We start from the raw sequence: 25,760 nt of genomic DNA, 5'->3' as shown, positions 1-25,760 counted from the left end.
TGCACATTTAATGGTGCCATTTAATAGTGGCCTAGAGTCCGTGCTCAGCAATGATAGCTGCTTCACAACGGTTACAGTGGTGACGGTGGTGAGTTCTTGCGAGCCCGTCCTGGAGCCGAGCCTGCTGCCAGCTACCACATCCCAGTAGTGGAAGGCGGCAGGTTCCTGGGGGGCGGGGCAAGGACAAGAACGTTTCTTACGTATCGGAGTCCTTGGAAACACCTCAGATTTCGTGATTCCAGAGGTTCCCTGTAATTGCCAGTGGATTGTTCCGAGTGAGTTTTCTAAAGTGCAGATGCTTCCTTGGAAACGGATGTGATCGGGAGGACACGTGTGTAAGCCTGTTACCTGCTGTAGTTTTGGCTCTGAACCACGCCCACCAGGGAGAACATGACAGAGCATGAACGATCCTTGAGCAGGGGGCCAGTAAATCTGTTAGCTCTTCGGAAGGGAAGCCCCAGTGTAAGCTTTCTCACCAAAGGGGCCCCTCTTTCTCCTTGGGTCAGGCCCGTGTCAAAGTGAATGCAGTTGCCTATGTCTGGAGGGTGGGCAAAGCTCCCTAGGAGCTGCTGGGAGTGGGGTTCCAGGTCCCTGATGATTTGCCCGCAGGCAACACGGGGTCAGCAGTGGTGATCCTGACTTTCAGGCTGTGTAGCTTGCACTACAGGGAGCCAGGTCCTAAGGGCCCAGGAAATGGCTTTCCTGGGCATCCTTCGAAGGTGCTAGAGTACTAGCCTTAGGTACATCCCACCCCAGAGAGTGAGGCAGAAGAGGCCCAGGCAAAGAGGGGATTCTAGGAGGGGAAAGGGCAAATAAAAGTAAGCAGCGGAGGTTTCTTTATAAATACAGATACATAACTTGATTTCAGAGGAACTGAGTGGAGGCTGGGAGAATGGCAGGGAAAGACGAGGGGGTGGGGTCTGGTGATGGGGCGAGTGCGTCTGCGCAGAGAAGTGTTGAAGGAGAGAAGGAAGGAAGAGTCCGGCCTAGGCCAAAAGAAATAAGGGAGGACGGAGAGGTAAGGAGGCAAGGGGGACCAGGCAGCGCAGGCCGTTCACACTCACATGCGCGCACACCCCCCTGGGTGGGGTGTCAGGCAGAGCCACCGCCCCCTCCCTGCCAGCACGCACGCACGCAGACCTTTCAGTTGGCCGACTTGCAGGAGCACTACCGCTGCTCCACCCAATTTTCCTGATGCCAATGCCAAATCCATGCCACCCTTTTATCTTTTTTTCTCCCCCTTCCCCTTTTGATTAAGTGGGTTCCACGTCGGACTTGAACTCACCACCCAGACACAAGAGACCCGAGTGGAGATCAAGAGTCAACGCCTGACCGACTGAGCCACCCAGGTGCCCCTGGGGCACCCTTTATCTTGGGATGAACTCTTTCATCCTAAATGTGGCTCCTGGGCCAAATTCCTGGGGCTGTTAGAGGCCGGGAATGGCGTCCCTTGTGACAAGACCAGGACAGTCTTTCCATGGTCATGTGTGTTCCCTTAGAAAATGACCTATTCTGGGCTCTGGGCTCCTTGTGTGCTACTACAAGGACCAGGACCTTCTTCCTCTCAGGAATGGGGAAGAGGCTCCAAGACCGTTGCATGGTGGGTCACAGAGAAGCATTGTTTTAAGACCATGTCCCCTTTCACTGGAAGATGGAGCAACGGGCTTATGGTGCACCCACCTGGGCCTCTCCAACGGGCCCTGGCAGCACGTGGAGTGGAGTTTGAGAGGGGCCTTAGGCAGCCTCCTTCTCACACCCTGTGGGGTCTGGGGCTTGGAACACCTGTAGCTTGGCCTTCACGAGCAGGCTTCTACCTAGAATGTCATCATAGCCCCTCTGGCCTTTTCCCTTGACCAAAGTGTCACTATTCTGATCTCCCAGTCCTCAGGAAAAAGACCTGTCTGTGGCAAGCAATGATTCTGCTTAGGACTTCCTTCATTTTGAAGGCTTTATTACGAAACCCTCACATCTCCCCTCAAGAGGTCTGCAAGGGACAGTGGCATAAAGAGGTCTGTTCGAGGAGCTGAGACACAGGGGGCACTCTTCTAGGACATTCTGGTGTCCTGAGAGTCAGATCTCTCAAATGGAGGACACAAGCTGTTCCCTGATTCTCAAACCTGCTCTTTGGAATAAGTCAGTTATTCTTACAGTTTACCGGAGAGCAGGTTCCACAAGTTGAGTGTTTTCTGGACTTGACTTTTAACTAAGTGACATATTTCTAATTGACAGGTGGGGCAGGGGAAGGTTCGTAAAGCCTTAGGAAGGAGAAGTCGAGAAGAAATATTCTCCCGCTGATTCCTATGGCCTCACTGGCTCATTCAACAACCCCAGAGCCTGGCATCAGCATCTCCTACTGCCAGCTACCCCTCAACCTGTGACAAGGGCACCTGCCTGCCCCACGTTCAGGGGCACCGTGGTCATTGCCAGATTTGAGGCCTTCAAATGTCTCACTGCCACAAGCCAACTGAGAAAGTCTTAAGAAATAGTTTAAAAGTATTAACTAAATAGGATAAAGAGAACCAAAACACTTTAGAAATAAGTTAGAAAGGGGATTAGTATGTCAGCTAAGAGGTGGAATGATCAATTTTTTTTTTCTCCTAAATTCTTTGATGGCACAGGAAGGAAGGTGGGCTTCCCAATCTGCCTTCCCAGCCAGCACATTTCTGGAAGTAGGTCTGATAATTCCAGTGGTTTCTAGACTTGGTCTTCCATGGACAGGTTGACAGGTGTCACTCTGCTTGCTTTTATAGAATATATGGACAAAATCGAGTTACTTTTGACCAGCTCCCAGGAAGAAGAATTTCAATTCTTCTTGAGAGGAACTGAACTCTAGAGAATGTAAGGGCCTACTTAGCCAGAGTGATTTCATCTCGGTTAAACAGTGATTTTGTTGTTTATGCAATAAAACTTAAACTGACCCTGCCCCTCCCCCCAAGAAACTTACTTAGAAGCAAGTCTGGAAAACCAGTAAAATGTGGTCAGCCAGTCCCTGATGACGGAGCCCAAATACAAGGGTGGGTCAGGTCAGGTGGAGATAACAGAGCTGGAATGCAGGGATGCGTCAGGCCAGGTGGAGACATCCAAATCAGTGGAGCGTGCATACTGTCTCCCTAGCTACCAAGGAGTGTGGGCCCCGTCTTTTGTGCGCCAATTCTGACCAAGGTTATAGGCTAGTTCAAATAGCTACTATGGGGTGGATTGTAATTCAATTGGCCACCTGTGTGTGACCTAGCATGACTGTGCAGCTTTCTCTGTGTGTTGCAATCTCATTGGCCACCTGTGTGTGGCCAGGCTCAACCACATGGCCTTTTGCTCTATAAAAGTTAGTCTGTGAGGCTCTGAGTCGTCGCCCTCTCTGTAAGAGGCGGCCCTGCCCAGTCAGTCTGATTCTCGATGCTTGGCGCGAAATAAAGCTTTGCTTGGCCTTCACTTTGTATCTTTTGATCGCGGAGAAGATAGTTCAATAAATAACAGAGAAGGGTTCAATAAATACCTTAAATGGAGAAGACTGGATCTGGTGGAAGATATAAGCATACAGATTCTGGCACTTCCTATCCATGAACATGGTTATCAGTGTGCAAAGATCAGCTGGAGGACCTGGGATCTAGGAGCCATCTGCTCTGTCCCTACTGCTCTGTGTGAGCTCGGTGTACTTTGTCGTGGTTCTTACCTGTCTCTCCCTCTATTCTTCTGCTCATCCTCTCCCCCCTCAGAGACCCTTGGACAACATGACCCACTGAAAGATGCGTTGGGTCCTCTAGGCGCTGTGGGTCACACTCTGGGGAGTGCTGTGATGAAGCAGTGAATAAGAAATTCTGTGAATGGACCCACAGCTCATCTCTGGGTCAGAGGCAGTTAAATGGTCCTTGCTGGGCCCATATGTAGCCTGTGTCCGATATGTGGCATGTGTCTCATCTTACCACATGGCTGTGGGTGCTGTGGACATTCAACAGCTCTGTGCTGGGGACAATGGCAGAAACCAAAGGGACAGCAAAGGACCTTGGGAGGCAGAATTCATTTCATGGTCCCGTGGACTCTTTCCAAGATAAATAATGGCTGTGATCCTTTTTTAAGGGTTGGCTGCTTACAACAGCTGTGTGCTTTTGCTTGGAACCGAAATGTATTTGTCTCTCACCAATGGCCTGGGATGCCTGGCAAAATGAAGTCTCAGAAGGCTACGACTAGGCAATGATGGGTCTAAAAATACCATTGAGGGGTCCATTAGCAGGGCGCTGTAGAGAGTGGGCACACGGCTCCTGTTGCTGGAGGGCAATGCTAATCTGATGGCCACCATGGGATTCGGTCTCCCCTTGCCATGTGGAAAAGAAACAGGCTTCCGTTTCACGATGAGGCCTCAGGCTGCCCCTGCACTACAGAGTAAGCCACTCACTACAGAGCCTTTTAATCTAGGATCATTTACCATGAAGAACCATATTTGCCAATGTTGGGTCAGGAATCCCCAATTGATCATTCCACCACATCATGAAGACATTAGTAACCAGAGCCGAAGTGCAAGGGCTCAGACTCACCCGGTTTCCTTTGTCCCCGGGTGGTCCATGTAAACCCTGCAATAAATCATAGAAATGAAGACACGTTCATGAGAAAAGACAGGATGGCCATCCTGGCCTTCCTTCCAGGTTCAGAAAGGTCTGATACCTAATTCATCAGAGACAGGCTTAATTATCCCCATTTTACAAAAGGGGGACAAAGGGACTGGACCTCGAGACATATATTGAGTTCTGGGTGAAGCCAAGAACGCAGTTCCATGTTTTTTGCTCTGCAGTGGCGGCCCTGGCTGGTGACCCTTCTCTTTTAGCCCGCTCCTTCCAAAGGGTGGCAGGTGCTGAGAACTCTGTGTGGGCACAGAGCACTTTCCTGGCAGAAGTGTATCTGTAACTCCTCTGAAAGGCTCTTGCTAGAAAAGTGACCCCAAAGCTGCTCATACCCCCTTTCAAGGTACAGGCTATTCTCCATGACTTCAGCTAGGGGAGCAGCACAAGGCAAAGACCGCCCGGGGCTGGCCAGAGAAAACTGCTTGGGCAGCCAGACGTGGAGCTGGTGAACAGATGTACAACCTTTAGGCAGATAGGAAACAGAGGTCCTGGCTCTCTCAGGCTGTCCGCTTTCATAATGACACAGCAGGAAATCTGCTGCAAACTGGGAAGACAGTCTCTCGGGAAGGCTTCCCCTGTCACGAGACATCTCCTTGCATTATAATGATTCAGCTTTGCTTCGGCCTCTCCTTGACAGCATTGGGGTGCCGTGGCATGTTCATCTATGGGACCCCCTGTTGCATCAAACACAGATACTTGTGGTGGGAGGGGCTCACACGTGTTCGCTACATCCCGTCAGATGGGCCACATGGCTGAGGATCTGGTACCCCCACCCTGTGTCCCCAGGTTTGCCCCGAGCCATGCCCAGCAAGGAAGTTCCACAACCACATGGCTTTGGGGCAGCTTCCTCTGTCACAGAAATCACATTCGTCCTTGGCTCTGGATGTTTGCTGACAGGGCTTCTGTTGGGGGGGTGGGGGTGGGGTAGGGATGAGGGACAGAAAGCCCCAGTCGCATGACACTTACAGGAAGCCCAGCCGCTCCTGTTGGTCCTGTCATCCCCAGGTCGCCTTTGCTGCCCTGAAACCGGAGAAAGAAACCCATGAGCCCTCCCTGATGTGGGAACAACCTTCCACCCACTGGCCTCTGTTTTTGTAGGAAACCTGGGAAACCTCTCTGGCCCCTTCAAAGAGCCCTCTGTGGAGCAAGGGCTCAGCAGAGGGTGTGACTGGTGTGGACTCCCCCACAGTGGGGGGTTTTGAGGCCCCCCTCACCCTCCCTCCAGCAAAGCCCATCCCCCAAGGCCCTCTGGAAAGGCTGGACGGTGCCCTGAATGTCCTAGCTGGCCTCAAGCAGAAGCCAAGGGGGGAAGCAAGGAGCAGGAGCTGAGCACGGACCCAGAAGGTCGGGGAAGAGTGAAAGAGAGCTTTGCTTTCTTCTGTCATCCTGAGAGCAGCCATCTCCGTCCCCAAAGCGGTTGTGATCTCGGGGAGGGACCCCTGTGCCCCTCTTCAGAAGCTCCCCACCCTCCGCACCCTCAGCGGTGTGGTCCGTGAGCCGGTGAGTGAGGGGGATGGAGCCTCCCTGGGGACAGAAGGGCCACAGATGCCCCGCAAGCATCTAGCGCCCCCCACAGCCCTCTGGTGATCTCCCACCCCAGATGTGCGGAAACCTGGGGCTAGCCGGGAAAAGCAGACTTGGACTGGACGGGCAGGCGTCGCAGGCCTTCTCCCCCGAGCCCAGCGCCCCAGCAGCACCGCACAGGCACTCATGCCATGGGAGACCATGACTGTGGGAGCAGGTCTAATGCCCCGGCCTCCTGATTTCTTGATGTTGCCCAGGATTTTCTCATACTACCCAGCGCTCCATTCCAAGCTGTCTCCTAAATCATCACAAGGCTTAGGTGTGTTTGCTCGCAGCAGCACCTGGGACCTGGCCGGACAGAGCCCATGACCGACGCTGGGTGGCCAGGGACTGGGCATAGGCAGCTGTCCGCCTGTACACTCGTAGAGATAAAGTGAGCAAACCAGGCTGGCTGGCTCCCCGACGGGCTTCTGTGAGGATCACCAGGTGAGCCACAGGTGAGGGGTGTGCTGGTCTAGGGGAAAGGTGGGGGCCGAGGACCAGCAGCGGGGCCGGGGTACTGGACCCCTCCCAGGACACAGGCTCTGGCCCCTGAGCGCTCACCCTCTCGCCCTTTGGTCCCGCTGGGCCTGGGACTCCGACTGGTCCTGGAGTACCCTGGGGAAAAGAAAGAAAGCAGAAGTGAGAGGCTCGATGTCGCGAGAGTGGGGAGCCCCGGGGGCCCCGCCCGGCGCTGGAGATGATGAGCAAGGTCCAAAGGCCCATTTTCAGGGTTGGCGAGGCCAGGCTCATTCAGGGCAGTCATTGGATTGGGGTGTCTCCCTGTTTGGGGTGGCTGCCTCGGGCAGAGAGGCCTCCCCTTGCTCAGAGCCAGATTTGAGGAGGGAAACCCTTTTGCTTCACCACCAAGCTTGCCAAGGCTGAAAATGGTAGGAGAAGTGCTGCTTCTGTTTGCTCCCTGAAGCGCTTGGGGGGGGGGATTGGCAGGGGTTGGGAGGCCTTGGGGGGTGGGGGTGGGGCCGGCACCTGTTGCTGTTGCAGCTTCACATGCGGGGGTGGGGAGGGCTCATGCCATGGAGACCAATGCAGACGTGCGCACACACAGAGGCAGGTGCGGGGTGGGGGGGTCATTTTGCCACTGCTCACCCTACCTGCCCCACTGCCGGCTGCCCTGGCCTTCAGCCTCTGTCCCTGCTCCCCGGCCCTACAGGGCAGACTGGACTTGAGAGGGATGAGTGTGGGCCTGGCAGGGAGGTGGGTCCCATCCGCTCCGGACTCAGAGTTCCAGGGGAGTCGGGACAGCTGGAACCTTGGGCTTGGAGGCAGGGCCGGGCTGGCTTGGCAATTAAACACCTTCCCCAGGTTTCTGATTTCCACCCGACTAGATGGAGGACTAGACTTCAGGTCTATATGGATCTGCCTCTGTGTTTAAGCTTCCTGCTCAGACGAGGCCCTGAGGATATGGGGCTGCTTGGTGGGCAGTGAGCAAGTGGGGAAACGCTGATTTATGTTATAAGGTGGAGAAAAAGAGCCGTAAGAAGTGCTCCATGGCCCCTCTCCAGCTACGAGGGAAGGCGATGGACACGTCAGAAATGAGAGCAGCCTGATCAGGGTCATGGCTGAGAACAGCACCATAGAGTCACTGGGCAACTTCAAGTCCAGCCTCGAAAGCCTATGAACGTGGAGATATTGGAGAAGCTTCTTGGCTCTCCGAGGGTCCATTTCCCCTTCTGTAAAAGGGGGATGATGACACGAGTGTTTGCTTTCGAGGCCGCTGCCTGGTTGAAACAGATGAATGCACATCATGCATTTGGCCCCAATAAATGTTAGGATTGGCATAGCAGGGGGTTATTCTTCCCATAAAACTTTTCCTTTAAGGTTGTGATGTTGATTTAAGGAGAAAAATAAAACCTGGGGTCCAAAAGGGACAGAATCTACAAATTTGCACTGCTCCCCTCTGTCCAGCACGAATGGGGGACTGTTTTGGCTTCTTTGATTCCAGCCACAGATCGGCCCCATAGCCCTGACTGGTCCCCTGGGGAAGGCACGCTAGATGTGAGGAGGGTGCAAAGGGAGGGGCTCGGGGGCAGGGGAGCACAGCCCTAATGATGCCCGGAAAAGAGGTCTAGTCTCTGAATGGGAGAATCTCCAGTGTGGCCTCCGCAAAGGCGTGGTGGGGAGGGGCTCTGGAGAGGATGTGGTCCTGGGTGAGGCCTGTCTACTCCTCAGCTTTGTGAGGGCACGGGCCACACGATGAGGCTCTGAGTGCAGCTACTCCCGGTCCTCCCCCGCATCAGTCATAAGGTCCACCTCCAGGCCTGTCCTCCCCTCCATAAATGAAACCCTGCAAATTCAACGTCACTCGACTATCATCCCAGCCAGCTCATTAGAACCTTGTCTTCTGGGCCTCAAAATTGTCCCACGATGGCCAAGCTGGGACTCACTGGCTGGAAGGGGCTGGGCACACACATAGGTCTGGTTATGTCCCCCGGGCAGGGAAGTCCAGCCTCTGGGCCCTTGATGGTCAGTGGTTCCCTAGGCCCTGGGAAAGTGCCAGGCTTTAGTGGGGATACCACATCCCTAAAGCCATCATGGGGTGCTCTGCAAGGTGGAGAGGAGAGGAGAGATTTTTCCTGATGCTTCAGTTGTTTGTCCCAAGAAGAAGGGCCAGGTGCTTTCTAGTCCTGAGTAGGTGATGCCTGTTTTCTGGAATCAGAAAGAATGGAGAAAGAGGGGGCCCATGTGTTCCTCTTTTGCTCTGCATAAAGCCTTTGTTGAATTGCGGGGCCATTGGGGCAGCACAGGAAGCAGGATCCCATGCCCGCAGAGCACCAAGCTGGGACCGTCCCATTGGATCCTAGAAATTATACCCGGCTTCACCCCAGTACACACCAGAGGGGACTGCACAGGACTAGGAAGCCCTCGTGGGCAGACAGGAAATGGACAGAGCTCACAGCATGGAGACAACACAGCACAACGGGCACATACAGATACGCTTGGTGGGCACGAGTCGTGGTCCCAGCCCCTGGGGCTGGGCTCCCGGGCCGTACTCAGCCTTCTGTTGGAAACAGAGACCGTGCAGCGGGGGCAGACCTCCATCCCACATCCAGTGGTCCGGAGACCCAGACTTGAGGACCCTGGGTCCAGACGATGGCCTGGGGAATTCGGAGGAAGGCCACCCATCTTTGGTCAAGAGGCCTGATGAAGCATGTCTGACCTGGGCATAGACGGTACCTTTCTGGTGTTGGTGATGGGATAAGGCAGGACTCACTGGGAAAACGAGGCGACAGCGGGACAGGGACAGACGAGAGGGGCCACAGGCGGGGGGCGGGGCAGGCTGAGGGGTAGCAGAGCAGTGACACTCACCGGTGGCCCAGGCCTGCCGTCCAAACCTGCAGCTCCCTGGACGAAGGGGACAGTTTGGCCGAAAGAAGGGGAGGGAAGGGACGGGAGGGAGAAAAAGGGACCGGGGAGGGAAGAGGTGAGTGAAGCAGTGACTCTGGACAGACACAAATGCTGGTCATCAAACAAAACGGGAGAAATAAGCTTGGGCGGACAGGTGATGATATTCACACGGAAACCGACAAAAACGGACACCGAGCGGCAGTGTGGCCGGCCACCGTACAGGCTGGCGGGGAGCAGTGCAGACAGCCCATCTCATCCTCTGTGCCCTCTGACCCTCTCTCTCCCGGTAGCCCCTCTCAGAAATCCCTCTGCCAGGGGGGTTGACGCGCTCCGGGAAAAGGGACGCAGAAAGAGAATTCATGGAAAGATGTCTGGAGACAGAGGGATCGCCTCCTTCCCAGGACCCGTCTCCCTGCAGGGGGACAAGCCTATGTGGAGGGTGGGCTGTCTTCCTGGCCTTTTTTTGCACTGCTGTGGAGACCGGGCCAAGGCTGCAGAACCCTGAGGAAATCAGTACTGAGTTACAGCACCTGGCTTGGGAATGTGGGTAGACTCTGGCCTGCTTCTGCTCGGGGGTGGCAGGGGGCTGGGATGTGAATCCTCACCATGCCTGACCTTTTGCTGGCACTGTGTGGTTTGCAAAGCTCAGGGCAAACACAGTCCATTCCTGTTCTCCCAGACAAGGGCCCGTTTGGAGAAAAACACTTTGGGGGCAGCTGACTGGGACAGAGGTCTAAAGCCACGTATGCTCTGGAGAAAACCGGCTGACAGGGGACCCACTCGCCACGAAGCACCCAATGATCTGTGAGGTGCCAATAGGAACTCTCGCTCCAATGCTGGGCTGGGATACTGTCCCCAAGACCCACCTGGAAGACTCAGAGGGAAATTTGTCTAATGATTCCAATGTGACAAACCAGAAAGAAGGCAGTGGGGACAGTCTAGACCAGTGAGAACTGAGTTCTTATCAAAGGGCATCTAGCTGAGCCTCCGAAATGAGCCTAGGTTTTAAAAATGAGCCTCGGGGTTTTAAAGGTAGGGGAATGCCCCAGGCAAGGGAGGACAGGGAAGAGGTAGTAGGATCCTCTAGGGACTTCCTTCTCAGTTTTAGGATCACGAAGCTCTGGGATAATCCTGACTTCTGGCCTAGGGAACCCAGGTTCTCCACTCTAGGGCAAGATCAGCATTTCCTGGCTGGGGAGGCACATGAAATAATAGAGATGTTTGGGCCCTCTCCCACCCCAATTCAACCCAAGTCTCCAACAGGGAGGTCAGAGTAATGGCATATTTGACAAGCTCCAGGCAACTCCAGTATGTAGCCAGCACTGAGAACCACTTCTGTAGGGCCATCAGAAGGGACTCCATAGAATGTTCTAGAAAAACAGGCTGCTACTATATGGCATAAACTACGGAGGTGAAGCTGAAAATCAGAACTTTAACTAAATAGTCACAAACTTGGCCTATGCCGTACCAATTCTGAGTTTTCTCAAGAGATCTGGGGCAGAGGACACGGACTGGCTGTTTTCAGGCCATATGTGGGTCACTGACATATTTTGCGTGGTCTGCGGGGTTGCAAGTAATTTTGATTTAATGTTCGAAAATGGGGAGATTTCACATAGAATGCCAGATGTCCAACTTCCTTGGAAAAATGAGACCATCTGGAAATACTGGCCTCTGAGACGACAGGCAGCTGAACGGTCAGTTTCTCTCCTTAAGAAGGAATGCCTGGCTTCCAGTGTGCCCCAGTCCCCACCACTCCCTCTTGCATCCCTGATGTCCCTGTTCGTTGCCGTTCGATGCTCGCTCGGTTGTTTTCTGAAGCTAGCAAAAATATTTCTCTGCACCCATGCCTCTACTGAAAGTTGACAACTTAAAGACACACCGGGCACTTTCTCTGTTTATATAACCTGTTTGATCTCTGTGCCATCTGCATTTCGAGCCTTGACTAAATTCTCCCACGTTCACTAGGGCCTTGGGGCCGTGAAGGCGGATGAGAGATCTGTGGTGGAGTCAGGGCAGGAAGGCTCTTCTCTAGTAAGGAGTACTTAAATATTCTGGACACAGCTTAAGATATGGGAAAATGTCTGTTAAAGTCATCAGTTCCTTACAGTCTGCCAGGCACATCAGCTCCTTAAATGTCCTACATTTGATGCACTAATGAGGATGTGATCGTACCTTTTGCTTTTGCTGTTTGGTTGCTGTGACTATTGTAACCAGACCTTCAAGCTCTGCCAGGCTGGGGTAATTGGGCTGCTCTTTGTTCTCCTGCTCTTTATGGCTTCCCAGGGTGGGAACGGGCCTTATGCCCAGGACAGAGGAAGCCCCAGTGGCTGGAATGAGCCCCTTTGTGAGGCAGTGGCCTCAGTGAAGGAGCAGCCTCTGGCGTGGCCTGACCACTGACTTCATATGTGACCTCAAGTGACTCTCTCTTCTCTGGGACCCTCAGTAAAATGAGCAGATGGATCCCTGACATCTGTTCCAGCTCTCGGAAAGCAAGCGGTGCCAGCCCCACTGAGGGATGAGGGAGAAGGAAACCCAGGGCTCTGGGGGGGGGGGGTAGAGGGCACGGCCCTGGACACAGGGGAGGCAGTGACGGGGCCATGAATCCACTGGAGCTTGGAGCAAAAGATTCTCCCAGGCCAGTCACCCACATCTGCAAATGTAGTTGCCTCCTAGGGAGCCCCTCGCCCCGACCTGGGGTCTGATCTCAGGGCAGCCTGAGACAAGAGACTGAGTGGCCTTAGCATGCTGGGAGCAGAGAATCTGCTTTTGTACAAGCTCTTCTGCTGTGGCCGGTGCTGAAGGTAGGGAAATAGAGAGATGTTGAGCGTTTCACTGACTCGCTGCTCCCAGGTCCTCCAAGCTGGACTCCCATTAAGGGCAGATTTTTATTGCCTCTGAATCAGTCACATGTAGGGCCTGAGGCTGTTCTCGGGCCTCTTGGGGCTCTCCAGCTGGGGGCTTCTTGGGTGGGGGGCCCTGTCTTCTTTAGCTCTGCATCGTCCCCCCATGCCCAGGCCTGGAGCTGGCCCAGAGGAAGTCCTCAGGAAGGGAATTAGAGTCTACGGTCTTGCCCACGTGGGAAAGCAAAACCAAACAAGGTGTTCTGGAATGGAATTTTAGAACCCCCAGCTTTGCAGCAGCCTTCTCCCACGGTTGTGCATGCTGCCCCAGCCTCCTCAGGACCACCCAGCTGGGATCCTTCCAGGTTTGCTGGCTCTGAGATACTTACGGGTAATCCCAGCGGCCCGCGATCTCCTTTCTCTCCCTGGACACCCTTCTCTCCTTTTGCTCCATCTAGTCCTGCTTCCCCCTGAAGGAAAGGGAAGGGGGACATCACAGAAAGGCATGTCTCAGACAACTCGTTCTTGCATCCTGGGGTCCTGGAGATAGGGGTGGGTTGGGGACACGGGGGCAGGTAGAGGACAGAGGAGGGAGGGGCAGAGGTGGCTGGCCCACGGATGGCAGGCAGGAGACTCCAAGAATTCTTGAATTCCTAGCCTGGCTCTACCTCCATTAGACTCCTTGGTATCCCTGTAGTAACTGAGAGGTCCCCAAAGGAAAAGGAGATGAGTGGAGTGGAGGCAGACCCAAAGGGCATTTCCAGGTCAGGCTTGGGCGTAAGTGAGCTTTTGCAGAGCAGGAAAACTGGGGCCCTGCAGAAACTGACTGGCAGGTGTCCGGAATGTCACCATGGGAGCTCCAAGGCTCTGGAACTTTGGGACAAGAAATTGCCCAACAGTCTCCTGAAGAATATTGGGGTGGGGGTGGGGGGGCACAGGACAATTTGCCATCAGCTCCCAGCCCCTCTTATCCAGTTGATATGCTTTTGAGGGGGGAGATTGGGAGACCCCCCCCCAGGCCAGAGACCAGTGGGCTTGGACCTGGGGAGAGGGAGTCTGCACTACACCCCTCTCTGTCTCCACCTATACTTCAGGGTGCGTGAAAGGTCTGGGGCAGAAAGGTCTAGGCATTTCATTCTATGCTAAGAATCCAACCCGTCACTCGTCACTTGTAGGGTGATTAATGGATGGGGAAATTCTAAATCGGAAGCCTATCCAGGGTCAATGCCGGGTATTAAAAGGACGTCATTCTCTCCTGGTTGTCGCCCCTGGCCATTGTCACATGATTCTACTTTAGGAAGGGACCAGATGGGCCACCAGTCTCTGAAGGACTTTCCTGCTTTTTGGCCCTCTCTGACACGTCCCCTCCCCTCCCCGCTCAGCACCTCTCACGTGACCTCTTCTTACCTTTGGTCCGGGAACACCTTGGAGCCCCTGTATTTGGAATCAAAACAAGGCACCTGAGAGCTGCATTTTTAAGTAAGTCAAAAACACCTTGTCCATCGGACCACAAAAGAGCAAGGGCCTGGGGTCCCCACCCAGGGATGGTGGAGAGAGTGCTAACGGGGTTAGTGTTTGGGGCTCCCTGGGGTGGAGTCTGAGGCAGGCCTCTCCAACCAGGGACTGACAGAGCAACTCTCTGTGACCCTCACAGTGGGCCTCGAGCTTCCTGAAGGGAAGACGCAGAAGGAGTACAGACAGCAAATGTTGGTTAGATTAATACATGTGAAGTGCTGGGCGTAGCGTCTGGCACGTAAGAAGTCGCGGTAAACACCATTGTTATTACTCCTACTTGTGCCAATGACAATGGGTGACACGGTGCTGTGGGGACTGGGAACCCCGCAGCGGAAGGACCAGCATCTACTGGTTGAGGATGCTGGGGGGTCCTAGAAAGGCCTCATCTTGTCCCCTGTCACCCGGAAAGGCTAATCCAGTGGGGCTGGTTTTACACCACTTTCCATCTTAATCCCGATGTTTTTGCTGCAGGTTAGTCGGAAGGAGGAAGGGGGACAGTGGGCACCTAATAGCAAAGGGCAGAGTTTAGTGACAGAGGGACTTCTGCGGGGCGGTGGGACCAGACCCCATGGCTGGCACTCCAGTCAGCTGTCTCTAAAACGGCTGGTGATGCCCACGTTACTTGGGGTAACTGAGACGGGGCCGGTTTAACATGATGTGGGGGGGAGGGGTGCAAAGGAGTAGGGAGAGGTTTGTGGATGAGAAAAATCCCACCCAGGGAGGAGGAGGAGGTGACAGTGACCCGAGGCTGATATGGATCCCAGTGACTGCCAGGGGGAAGGGATATTAGGGACCAAGGAGCTGTGGACTGAAATGCTGACGAGTCCACCACACTTACCGGAGGTCCCGGGGGCCCCTCTGGCCCTGGAGGCCCAGGAACCTAGAATCCAAAGGGAGATGGTTAGCCCACCCTCTGTTACCCTCCGAGTGGCCTCCCCTTTTACCATGGTTCAAGGTCTAGCTGGGGACTGCTAGACGAGGTCAAAAGTGCCCAGCTTGTCAGTTTCCCAAAAGAAGGCTGAGAACAGGGCAGAAACGCATAGCAACATGTTAACCTGCACATTGTTGGAGGGAAAAAAAACCAAAAACAAACCCACAGATTGCCAGGAAATCCTGTCAAAACGTCTAGACGTCCAGATTTTCTTGGAAAAAAAAGAAAGAGAAAAGAAAAGCCTGGCAGCACAGGCTCTCGTTCAAGCATGGCAACATTGCCTGGAGCTGAATAAAAGCTTTGCCCTCCAGGTGGGGCATGAAATCTTCAGATAACCCCAGTCCCCACCACTCTCTATTGTCTTTGATCTAGAACTTGGCATTCATTTGTTGTGTGCCTGGCGCCTGTAGGCATTTGAATCTGAGACCTCTGGCTTACAGGAGCAGAGATTGGTTATGTGGGAGGGGGCAGAGCAGTTTTGGAAGAATGCCCCTCAAGTCCCGCAGGGTTTGTAACAGAGGCTGCTGGTCTCTTCTTCCCTTTAGTTAAAGGCAGAGCGTGAAGTAGGACAGATTCATGCTGGACGGGGAAGGTGGAGGGACTCAGGGAGTCTTTCTTTCTACGGAAGATGGTGCTCATTACAGATTCTGTTTCTGATAAGGACGGCCATCCATTTACCAACCCTCGGCCACCCAAGACGCAGGAGGGAGGCCTGCCTGCTCCTTTCTAAGCTGGTCACACCATCTCAGCTTTGAGGCTCTTCTTGCGTTCCCAGGGTTCGAATCCCATGGAGTGTGGCCAGAGGGAACGCTCTGTCAGGCCACCAAAGAGAAGCCCCCGAACTTGGGCAGGCCGGGTACCTCTCATGTCTCTCGGATCCGTGGATTTCTCAGCTCAATCTCTGGAAACTCTAGAATCTTTTCTTAAAAAGTTCACTGCTTTTTTCCCTTATTAAAAAACCAGTGATTCATGTATCCTGATTGTGACGGTAGCTACACAGACCTATGAATGTTTTAAAAAAATTCACAGACCTATACACACTCAACCCAAAAGTCAATTTTACTGTACGATGATCTGAAAACAAACAAACAAAAAAAATAAAGTAATAACAGACCCACTAAAATATTTTGTAAATTAGAGGGAATTGAAAGAACGGAAAGAGTAAGTAATCTGGCTACTCCTAATATTTTGCTTTATTTCCTTCCACTCTTTTTTTAATGCATAAAATGTATCTGAATATATGTTCATGTTTAACAATGATTATATATATATAATTTGATTCTCTGTTGTTTTTCATTTAACCTGAAACCTGGTTTTCTTTCTTTCTTTCTTTCTTTTTTTTTGTATGTTCCCTACAAGCCTCCTTTCCATGTCTCTACTGAGCAGCGTGAAATGAGTTACTCCCCGGCTAGGGCCTGGAGCCGGGCTTGGCACAAGGAACGCTCCCAAACATGGGGACTATTATACCATTAATATTATTACCATAAGTTATTGAATCATTTCCTTCTTGTTAGAAATGTCGGCTGTTTCCAATTGTTACTTTAAATACTTCTGGAAGGAACATTTCTGTGTGTGGTGCTTTTCCTGAACCTCGGAGCATTTCATCAGGAGGCCACCCGTCTCTAACCCAGGAACATACCTCCTCATCAAGTTTACTTCCCTGAATGGGGAACGGGCCCTGGTGACACTGACGGTGACAGGGGCTGAGGGACCTCTCGGGGGGCTGAGAAGGCTCATTGGTCCCTCTGTTGGCTCTGTCTGGGTGGCACAGGCTCTCCCATCAAACATGGTCTCCCTCACATGTGGCTGAGCTCTGTTGTTTTCTTGGCTCTTTCCCTGAGCCTACAAATAAGCCAATTCTCTCTCATCTTATGAGACCCTGGCCTCCGTCCCTAGCACCTCTGTCCCCACTGTTTCTCCTCTTGCCTTCACCACCACACCTCTCAGAGTAGAATGTGCTTCTCAGGAAAGCTTACTTCTTGAGCTTCTAGGCAAAATCCTAGAGTCTTCAAGATCCTGCTCAAAAGACCCATCTTCTAGGATGTTCATCAACTCCTTGAGCGGCTAACCATCCTAGAACATGCTACTGGGGACCATTGGCAGAGGTGGTTCTGTTCCTTTTCCTAACTCCAGACTCTAGCACGGGAAGGAAATATGGCAGGTGCTCTGTGAACACTGGTGGGGCCACCATGACCTGGGACGCCGGGGCTGGGTTATGGTCCTCAGTGAATGTCCGGCTTCTTGCTCACTCCCTATGTCAGGCAGCTGTGTGTTTCCTTCTAGAGCATGGAAATGCCGTGTGTCCTAGAGGGACTGGGGGCTGATGAGATCCCTGTCAAATACCCCATGACACAGAAGACCAAGTGGCGCAACCTACCTCCACTCCTGGCTCCCCCTTCTCCCCGGGCTCTCCTTTCTCTCCCTGTGGGCACAAAACACCAAGCTGTGGGTGCTGGCACTCGGGGTGGGGGGGGTGGCACAGGGACACCCTCACATCTGTGACAAACCAGACCGGGACTAGATGAGGTCAAGGTGTCGTCAAGGGCCACCTGGGAGGCTGAGGGGACAGTCAGTTTGCAGTAAAGAAGACGGGACAAGAGGCCCAAGATCACCATCTTCGGGGATCTGAGGTCCCAGCATGTGGGAGAAGAGGCTGATACCATGTGTGGACCCTGGGGTGCACAGATCCTGGGGGGACCCGTGACCTGTTTCTAACCAATAGAATATGGTACCTGGCCAAAGTGACAGGATGTCACTCCTGTGATTATGTTCCACGCTTATGTTACAGATTATAACACGCATACATTCAGATTATGTTACACACGCATGTGCACATGACCCTGTGTTGGCAGCAGGCACTCAGAGACTCCCGCTGGCCTTGGCCTTGAACAAGCAAGCTGCTCCAATGTGAACTGCCTGCTTACGCCAACTGCGGCGAGCCGGGAGGAGCAGCCGGGTGAGAATGTAGACCAGCAGCTTGACTGAAGCCCGGTGAGCCTCCCCGGGGCAGAAGGCCTGGCGGAGACGAGCTGGGCTCTGGGCCCATAGACCCTGAGATCAGAAGAGCGCATTGCTTTCAGCTGCCGAATACGAGATTCGTTACGTGGTCACAGAAACTACTCTGTGGCTCTAGGAACAGGGCGAGGGCCAGGGCTGCGAGGTTGAGGAGGAAGCTTCTGCACATGCTCTTTCTAGCCCGGATCTGCTCCATGGTGGAGGGCCACGTCGGGAGGCTGGGAGCTGCCTCCCTGTCCCAGCTGAGTGGGGCAGCCCCAGGGAGCAGGACATCTGCCAGAGGGACATCTGCCCTGGGTCCTAGGTGGGACCCACTGACCTCTGAGGTTCTCTATACTTCAAATAGGAGAATTCTGAGCCCAAGACTCTAGCACCTTTGAGCCAGGCTGGTGCCTGAAGGCAGAGGCCACCATGCTGTGAGCTGAGAAGCGGGAACCAGTATTCACACTCTGGTGCTCCGCATGGGGTAGCTATTCTTCAAGAGGACCCCATCCACCCCTCTGACCCTCCCCCTCCCCCGCAAAAGGCCAGGCAAGCGGGGGTTAGTGCAGCCTCGATACAGGGCCAGGCATCCGCCAGGCTGGTGGACCCCATGAGGGGTCCCCTCGCTTGCGTGCCCACATCCACAGCGGCCCACGGACAACCTCAATACCCCACCCTCTCGCCTTACTGTAAATCCCGGGAGCCCGATAGGGCCGGGGACTCCTGTTGCTCCAGGCCTCCCTTGGCCACCTGGTTCTCCTTTCTCCCCAGTTGGGCCGTCTAGACCCTACAGATCGACAAAGATCTCTGTTAGTCGAGAGCGAGGGTGTTGGCTGAGCGTCTGTGACCAACTGCAGCATGCAGGCATGGTTCCCTTCCTCCAAGGGCAGGGGTTCGAGAAGGTGCTCATTTCACAGATGAAAAGCCACTGAAGCCCCCGGAAGATGCCCAGGTCAAGTCAGTAGCCTCATAAGACCGGGTAAGGTGCTTTCTTTGTACAGGCAGCCTCCCTCCCGGGGTGTCGGGCTTCTGCATACTTGCCAAAGAGGCAGGATTACCCCTGTGACCTCACCTCCTCCCCAACAACCCAGTGAAGTATCCAGGGAGGGAATGATTAGCCCCGTTTTAGAGATGAGAAAATAGAGGTCCTGCAAGGCTCAGGGACTTTCCCAAGGACACAGGACTGAACAGGCCCCGGTCTCTTGAGGGGGACCGCTGGCCTTCATAAAGCCAGGGGTTTGAGGGAAACCCAGGGGAGTCCCTGGCCCCCAACTCCCGGCCCCAGGTTTCCAGCCCAGGCTGCAGCAGGCACCGTGCAGAAGCTGTGCTGGGCGGCACACCACGCGGGCAGGCAGGCGTCCCAGGGCAGAATTCTGGCCGGCCCGCCCTGGCACTCACCGGTGGGCCCGCCTGTCCCATCTCCCCTTTCTCCCCCTTCTCTCCCGGGCTTCCTGCGTGTCCGTCTTCTCCCTTCATTCCTGCAGGCCCAGACTTTCCTGGGGGGCCTGGGGGACCAGGAGGGCCCATGTCTCCTGGCTTGCCTCGAGGTCCCTTTAGAAAATATGAGCAATTGTTACTATATACAATGATGGAGGAGAGAGAGAGAGAGAGAGAGAGTGAGCACGTGCACAAAAGAATGGGAAGTCCAAAGGACATGGCTCTGTCCACCTCCCTTGGAATCGAGGGAGACTCAGCACCAGCCCCAGCCCGTCCCAGCGGGGTCTGCCCGGCTCCTCTGGGGCCAGCAGTGTGGGGTTCAGGCTCCTGCAGGGTTGGCCCCACGCTCCCACTCCCTACTCACAGGCTCACATATGGGCCTGTTCCAGAGCCTTTGGCCCCCAAGCTCCACCATCCCCCATTAGCCCGGGTCAAAGTCCATCTTTGGAGGCTCATCTGGGAGTATCTGCTCTTACCTTTTCTCCATCGTGTCCTGGAGGGCCTGGCAGTCCGATCTCCCCCTGGGGCCAGAACAACGAAGGTCAGCGTCAGAGCAGAGGAGCTGTCATTTATGGCACTGCCTCTGTGCCGGGGTCAGCCCGGAGCTATGAACTTACACGGCCTCCGCTTCACGGTGAGGCCCCCAGGGCAGAGCCGTGTGCACGCACGAGGCCTGCGGTGTGGGCAGCGGGCAGCTAGATCCTGGCTCCGCAGTCCACATTTTAGCCATGGCCTCACACGCTGTCTCTGAGGACCCTGGGTACTGGCTGGGAGGGGTGTTGCCTCCCAGTGCCCCACTCCTTTCACCCCCAGGCCAGCCCTCCTATCCTGCCTGCCCCACAGGTAAAACTCCCTGAATCTTCGCATCAACCCAATCCTCTTCTTTAGGTCAGGGAGGGAGATAAGGGAGGCCTGGCCTCTGTTTTTGAGGCCAGTAAAGAATGACCCACATCACCAAGCAAAATGATGCCAAGAGAGGAGCAGACAAGACAGGGCAGTGAATTTTGCCTGGTAGAGCAGGGGAGGCTTCAAGGAGGAGGTGGCTTTGAGTTGGACTTGAAATATGAGGACTTGGAAAGGTAGGGAAGAGGGGAGGGTACTTCAAGGCAGGGGCCCTCGTGAGCAGGGGACAGAGGTGCAAACATGCAGGACCTTCTGAGAAAATCACAGGGGTGGGGCAGAGGGGAGCAAAGGTGGGGAGCGAAGGAGCGGGGAGATCCGGGAGGCACTCAAGTGTCATGTTCCCTGATAAGTGGGTTGGGGTCCCCCCCATGGTTCTGCCTGGAGCAGTGGCTTGTCTAGACCCAAGTTCCACCCAGCTCTCCGAGGAGCCTGAGAATGATGGGAGCCCAAGTCAGACAGCAGGGGAGGAATGGCAGAGTGAGGCGGCAGGAGAGGGGGTGGCTGCGATGGGGACAAGCAGGGCCTGGGCTGCCTGGGAGCAGCGGTAGCTCTGAGGGAAGATGGGAGGATCACCCACTGGCGCCCGCACTCAGGGACACACGCAGTCCCTCTGTGGGGTCTCTGCGTTGTCAAGACTGAGCGTTACCTTCTGGCCTGGGACCCCTGGGGCTCCGGGTGGGCCGATTTGTCCGGGAAGACCGGGGGGTCCCTAGGAAATAAAAGAAAGACCTGTGGAAGAACATTCCAACCAAGAAGGAGTGGCCTGTTGCCAGAGGGGGGTATGTGGAGACTGGTTTATGGGGATCGATCGTTTTCAAACGTCTCCTCAGTGGCCGGAACATCTTTCAGCAAAGGGAAGAGCACGGGGACTCCACAGTTTAAGTGGATAAGCACTGAGTATGTCTGGCTTAGAGTGGCGGGGTTGAGGGGCGGGGATCCCTGGAGCCACGCCCACCAGCCTCTCCCTCCTCCTCCCTCTGAGGGCCCCGGGGGGCTCCGAGAAGATACGTTTCACCGCCCACCCCCTCACGGGGACTTTAAAATGCCTCTTGGAAACAGTGCAGATATCCATCAACAGGTGCAGGCGTGTGACACCCATGCCCTGGAACACTGCTCCGCAGCGAACAATGTAGCAAGCATGGGTGCCGGCCATGCCACGGATGCGACCCAGACCTCCCATGCTGAGCTGGAGAACCAGGCGCAGATGGCTACACTGCGCGACTCCACTCAGATGGCACTCCAGAAGAGACAGATCTCATCCACCAGGACAGAAAGCAGCTTAGTGGTGTCCGGGGCCTGCGGGTAGGTGCGGGACTGACTCCCGAGGCACAAGAAAGAACTTTCTGGAGTGCCCTGGGGGTTACATGAATAACTCCCATGGGTAAACCCAACCCACCAGGCGTGGCTACAGGGATATATACATTGGTTGAAGCTCATCAAACTTCACAGCGAAAGTGGGTCTACTTTATTGTATGTAAATTACGCCTGAGTTTGACTCTATTTATTTACTTTTAAAGATTTCATTTATTTATTTGAAAAGAGAGAGAGAGAGAGAGAGAGAGCAAGCTTGAGAGGAGGACGGTCAGCGGGAGAAGCAGATCCCCTGCCGAGCAGGGTTCCTGATGTGGGACTCCATCCAGGGATTCCAGGTTCATGACCTGAGCTGAAGGCAGTCGCTCAACCAACTGAACCACCCAGGTGCCCATTGAGGTTAACTTTAAAAGAGAAAAAGATTCCATGAAAGTTTTGCTTTGGATAGCTATTTCAAATAATATATTTTAATGTCCTCAAATGAAGCTCACTGATTCTAGAATCATGTGATGTTTATACCAACCTCTGGGGTTGGGACATGATATGATTGGTGTTTGAGTCTGGATTAAAAATAGTTATAGAGGGCGCCTGGGTGGCTCAGTCTGTTAAGCCGCTGCCTTTGGCTCAGGTCATGATCTCAGGGTCCTGGGATCGAGTCCCGCATGGGGCTCTCTGCTCAGCAGGGAGCCTGCTTCCCTCTCTCTCTCTCTCTGCCTGCCTCTCCATCTACTTGTGATTTCTCTCTGTCAAATAAATAAATAAAATCTTAAAAAAAATAGCTATAGAATAGAAATAGAGTTAAAAATAGAGCTAAGCATCTGCCTCCAGCTCACGTCATGATACAAGGGTCTTGGGAACGAGCCCCACGTCAGGCTCCCTGCCCAGTGGGGAGTCTGCTTCTCCCTCTGTTCCTCCCTCCATTCATGTGCGCTCTCTCTCTCTCTCTTGCAAATAAATAACTTCCTTAAAAAAATAAAAATACTAAGTTAAATGAAATTCTGATAGTTTGAGAACTTTGGGATCTCCTTTCTTCTCTGCACCTGAAAGTTAAACCTCATGGCAATTGTTTTAACTAGAAATATTCACTACAAAAATCCACAGGCCTGTTGGTGGTAGTAGGCACACACGCAAAATCAGGGCTTGGAATTCACTGGTTTTCCAAGTGCAGAAAATGAAACCGACTTCTAGGAAAGGTGAAAAAGTGGAGGTTGAGTTTCTCCTGATTTTTGGGGTTATGGATTTTATGAGCTGAAGGTTGGGTTCAAGGAGAAACATACACGCATCCTCTTCTCTACTTCCATCTCCTTGACACGGCTGCACAGTGCCCCAGTGTCTACACCGAGATAAGAGCGCGCCGTGGAATGGGTGAAGAGCTGCTCCAGAGGACAGCTGGGACCCGGGTTGGGAAGGTTCCGGAGAGCCCCCGCTCAGGCTCGGATCACCCTCTGCCCTGCCACTTCAGGGTCAGCCCTGACCTAGAAGCCCCGCACCTACTTTCTGGAGGCGAGACCTCAAGTCCTTGCCCTCCCACAGCCCCCGCCCTCCTGCCCCAGCCCTCAGCCCAGTGCCCCAGGGAAGGAGGAAGACTTACCATCAACGCCAGCGTTCGGATCTCCTAAAAATCAATGCCATGCGATCAGTTCAAGAACAAGTCAAGGGTCGTCTGGAGGGTCCCCTTGGCCCAGGCATGGAAACATGAGAGCTGGGCCTCCCTTAGGAGCACAGTAGGGATAGGCCCTCTTGGTGGGCTCCATGCCTCTCCCCATGCTGCCCCCACATTTCCCCAAGGTTTGCAGAGCCTCTGAGGCTGTCTTACCCCAGACTCAGGCCCTGAAACAGACTGCAAACTCGCCTTCACTTTTGGGGGGAGGCAACATCTCTGCTTCTCCCTGATTGCTGACTGGGACCCTCCCCTGTTCTCCACATCTCCCCCCAGAACCAGATTTCAAGACTCCAACATACTTCTTTGTAAACATCGAATGCAGAATAAGAAGATACAGAGCCACTCAAGAAACGGGGGATAAGAGTTGGCATGTAGACAGGATCATACCCCAAGTAAACAGATCCCCAGTGGGGCAGTGTTTCCTTTAGAGGACCGGTTCTCCAACCGGGGGTGGGGTTTGGCTCCCAGGGGACATTTGGTGATGTTTGGAGGCATATTTTTGCTGTCAGCCAGGGGTGGCGAAAGACCAGGTATCTAGTGGCTTGAGACCAGGGATATTGTGAAGCAACCTACAACATACAGGGCACCCCTCCCCCACAACTCCCCACAAAATGACCCACAGGTATTGAAGACGTGGGGCCCCAGAACCCCGGTCCACCCACTATCATGCTCAGTTTCCGGAGCCCGGATAGACAGCCAGCGGGGCCAGACCCAGAGCCAGCCACCTGGCGGCCAAATGAGGGGGTGCGTTTGCCTGGAGGCTGGAGGCAGAGGCCAAGAGAGAGAGAGAGCAAGGGGGCTGCTCTTCTGGAAGCTCTGTCAATAGTCTGATGTCAAGGACACTAGTTGGGGCATCGAAGTGCCCCCTCACTGGGCCATGGCACAGCGCCTGGCGCCCCTGAGCGCCTCCCAATCTCTAGTCTCTACGCCAGCTCCCACGTACCTGGAGAGCCTCGTTGATATTTCCGTTGTAGTCCACCATCTCTCCTTTCCCTGGTTCCCCTTTGGTGCCCTGCAAGACAAATGCAGTCTCAACCGCTGGCCAGGGCCAGGAGGGACAGGCTATGGGGCACGGCTGCCTGCTCTTCACCAGACAGGGTCATAGCCGAGGCGGCCTGAGTCTGGCTACCCACAGGAGGACCCAGAGCAGCAGGCCGGGGAGCCTGTCAGGGGGTTTCCCACACTGATCAAGGATGCCCAGAGGGTCTAGAACCAACACAGACGTCTCTGTCCGACAACTCTGGACTAGACAGACCTAGAGAAGACTGAGTCCCATCACGGTGGCCACGACTGCAGAAAGAAGTCTCTCTCCCTCCCTCCCCCTCAAGACCCAGAGTCCAGCCGCTCACGCCATGACCCCAGGGAAGCGAGGTGCAGGCTCTGACTCTGGTGGGGGGGGGGAGATGCACGTACCTTGGGGCCGGCTGGTCCCTGGTTTCCAGGTGCTCCAGGCTCCCCCTGTTGCATGACAATTTGAGTGAAATGGCGACAAGGCTGGGTACAAGAGCATCTACTGTCCCCAGAGAGCCATGGAAGGGTTGGGAGGCTCATCTTTGCTCAGGCCAGGAAGCCGCTGACCTTCCCGTGCAGGAAAGTGCAGTCTCCGCCTGTTCACAGAGCATCTTCCCCAGCCTGCCCTTCTCTGGGCCTCCCAGCTCCTCTGGCTTCTCACCCGGCTTCTCACTGGATAACCTTGTCCTGGCCTGGGCTAGTTGTTAGGGACCGCCGCTGCGACTCCCCGCAGCCTCCCCCACGCCCCTGCTTTGAAGGACCACGCCCTTTGCTTCCCTTTATTTCCAGTTGGCTCAGGGCCTGAGAGCTCAGCAACTTTTTGCCCATCGCCTGAGGGGTCCGTAATTGCCACTGGAGGGGCTGTGGGTTCTTTCAGGGGCCTCTCTGCGTGTGACAGCCCCACATAGGACAGAGAAAGGGGGTTTGGCAGAAGGCACGCAGAGCACTCCACCCCTTCCTCCGCCCGCTGGGTGGGGTGGGGGTGGTCCCGGTTGGAAACAGGATGGGACTGTGGGGAATACATGATAACAAACCACAGTCCCGATGGTTCTGAGACAATGTTAACATTAAATACAATTTTTAAAAAAATCAAGATGGAAAGTAAACATAAAGAGACAATAGAACTTGACTCCTCAAGACCCTGATGGCAGCTTTGTGCCCGGGGGTCCAGCTGCAGGGACAGCCACCGCGCTTTCTCTTTCTGAGCTAGGTCTTGAACTCGCAAGCCAACCCTCATCTCAGAACTGCGAGCCTCTGTACCTTGTCTCCTTGCCGTCCTGGGGGGCCGGCCGGGCCATCAATGCCAGCTTCTCCCTGGGGAAGAGGAGAGACATGGGTGCTGGGTGTTTCCGGATCTCGGTCTTTGTCTGCCCTGGCTTCTACTAACTCACTTCATTCTACTCATCTGACTCCCACCCACTCTGTGGGCCCAGCCTCGGTCTCACCTCCTCCAGGCAGCCTTCCCTGTCTGCCTCTTTCCTCCTCGGAGTTCTGCCCACTTTCTGGGGCCCAGTCCGCAGTGCCAGAAGCTCCTCAGTTCTTGGTTAACACACAGTCCAGCTCTGTTTCAGCCCTGGGGTGCGGACTGCCGTCGGCACACCTCTCCCCGA

General features: G+C 54.4%; 1 protein-coding gene across 4 annotated transcripts in view; it reads right to left on the bottom strand.

The window, feature by feature from the left end:
- The window catches only part of LOC309859977 (uncharacterized protein), an 83,261-nt gene that overhangs the window by 7,224 nt on the left and 50,277 nt on the right, over nucleotides 1–25,760 (bottom strand). For 2 of the 4 annotated variants that reach the window (XM_082721325.1, XM_082721326.1), the window contains exons 21-36: nucleotides 25,411–25,464; nucleotides 24,553–24,597; nucleotides 24,083–24,151; nucleotides 23,068–23,091; nucleotides 20,812–20,874; nucleotides 19,739–19,783; nucleotides 19,224–19,376; nucleotides 18,514–18,612; nucleotides 17,206–17,250; nucleotides 14,736–14,777; nucleotides 13,790–13,816; nucleotides 12,772–12,852; nucleotides 9,504–9,539; nucleotides 6,741–6,794; nucleotides 5,580–5,633; nucleotides 4,530–4,565 (exon numbers count right to left, since the gene is read on the bottom strand). In XM_082721325.1, the coding sequence (XP_082577451.1) occupies nucleotides 4,530–4,565; nucleotides 5,580–5,633; nucleotides 6,741–6,794; nucleotides 9,504–9,539; nucleotides 12,772–12,852; nucleotides 13,790–13,816; nucleotides 14,736–14,777; nucleotides 17,206–17,250; nucleotides 18,514–18,612; nucleotides 19,224–19,376; nucleotides 19,739–19,783; nucleotides 20,812–20,874; nucleotides 23,068–23,091; nucleotides 24,083–24,151; nucleotides 24,553–24,597; nucleotides 25,411–25,464 (927 nt within the window). The remainder of the gene's footprint in view (nucleotides 1–4,529; nucleotides 4,566–5,579; nucleotides 5,634–6,740; nucleotides 6,795–9,503; nucleotides 9,540–12,771; nucleotides 12,853–13,789; nucleotides 13,817–14,735; nucleotides 14,778–17,205; nucleotides 17,251–18,513; nucleotides 18,613–19,223; nucleotides 19,377–19,738; nucleotides 19,784–20,811; nucleotides 20,875–23,067; nucleotides 23,092–24,082; nucleotides 24,152–24,552; nucleotides 24,598–25,410; nucleotides 25,465–25,760) is intronic. The other 2 variants (XM_082721327.1, XM_082721328.1) reach the window with 1 other exon arrangement.

Source organism: Mustela nivalis (genome assembly GCF_964662115.1).
Source record: "Mustela nivalis genome assembly, chromosome: 2".
In the NCBI taxonomy this organism is placed as follows: domain Eukaryota; kingdom Metazoa; phylum Chordata; class Mammalia; order Carnivora; family Mustelidae; genus Mustela; species Mustela nivalis.
The sequence above is the reverse complement of the archived record's forward strand: the minus strand, read 5'-3'. Positions and strand labels throughout refer to the sequence as shown.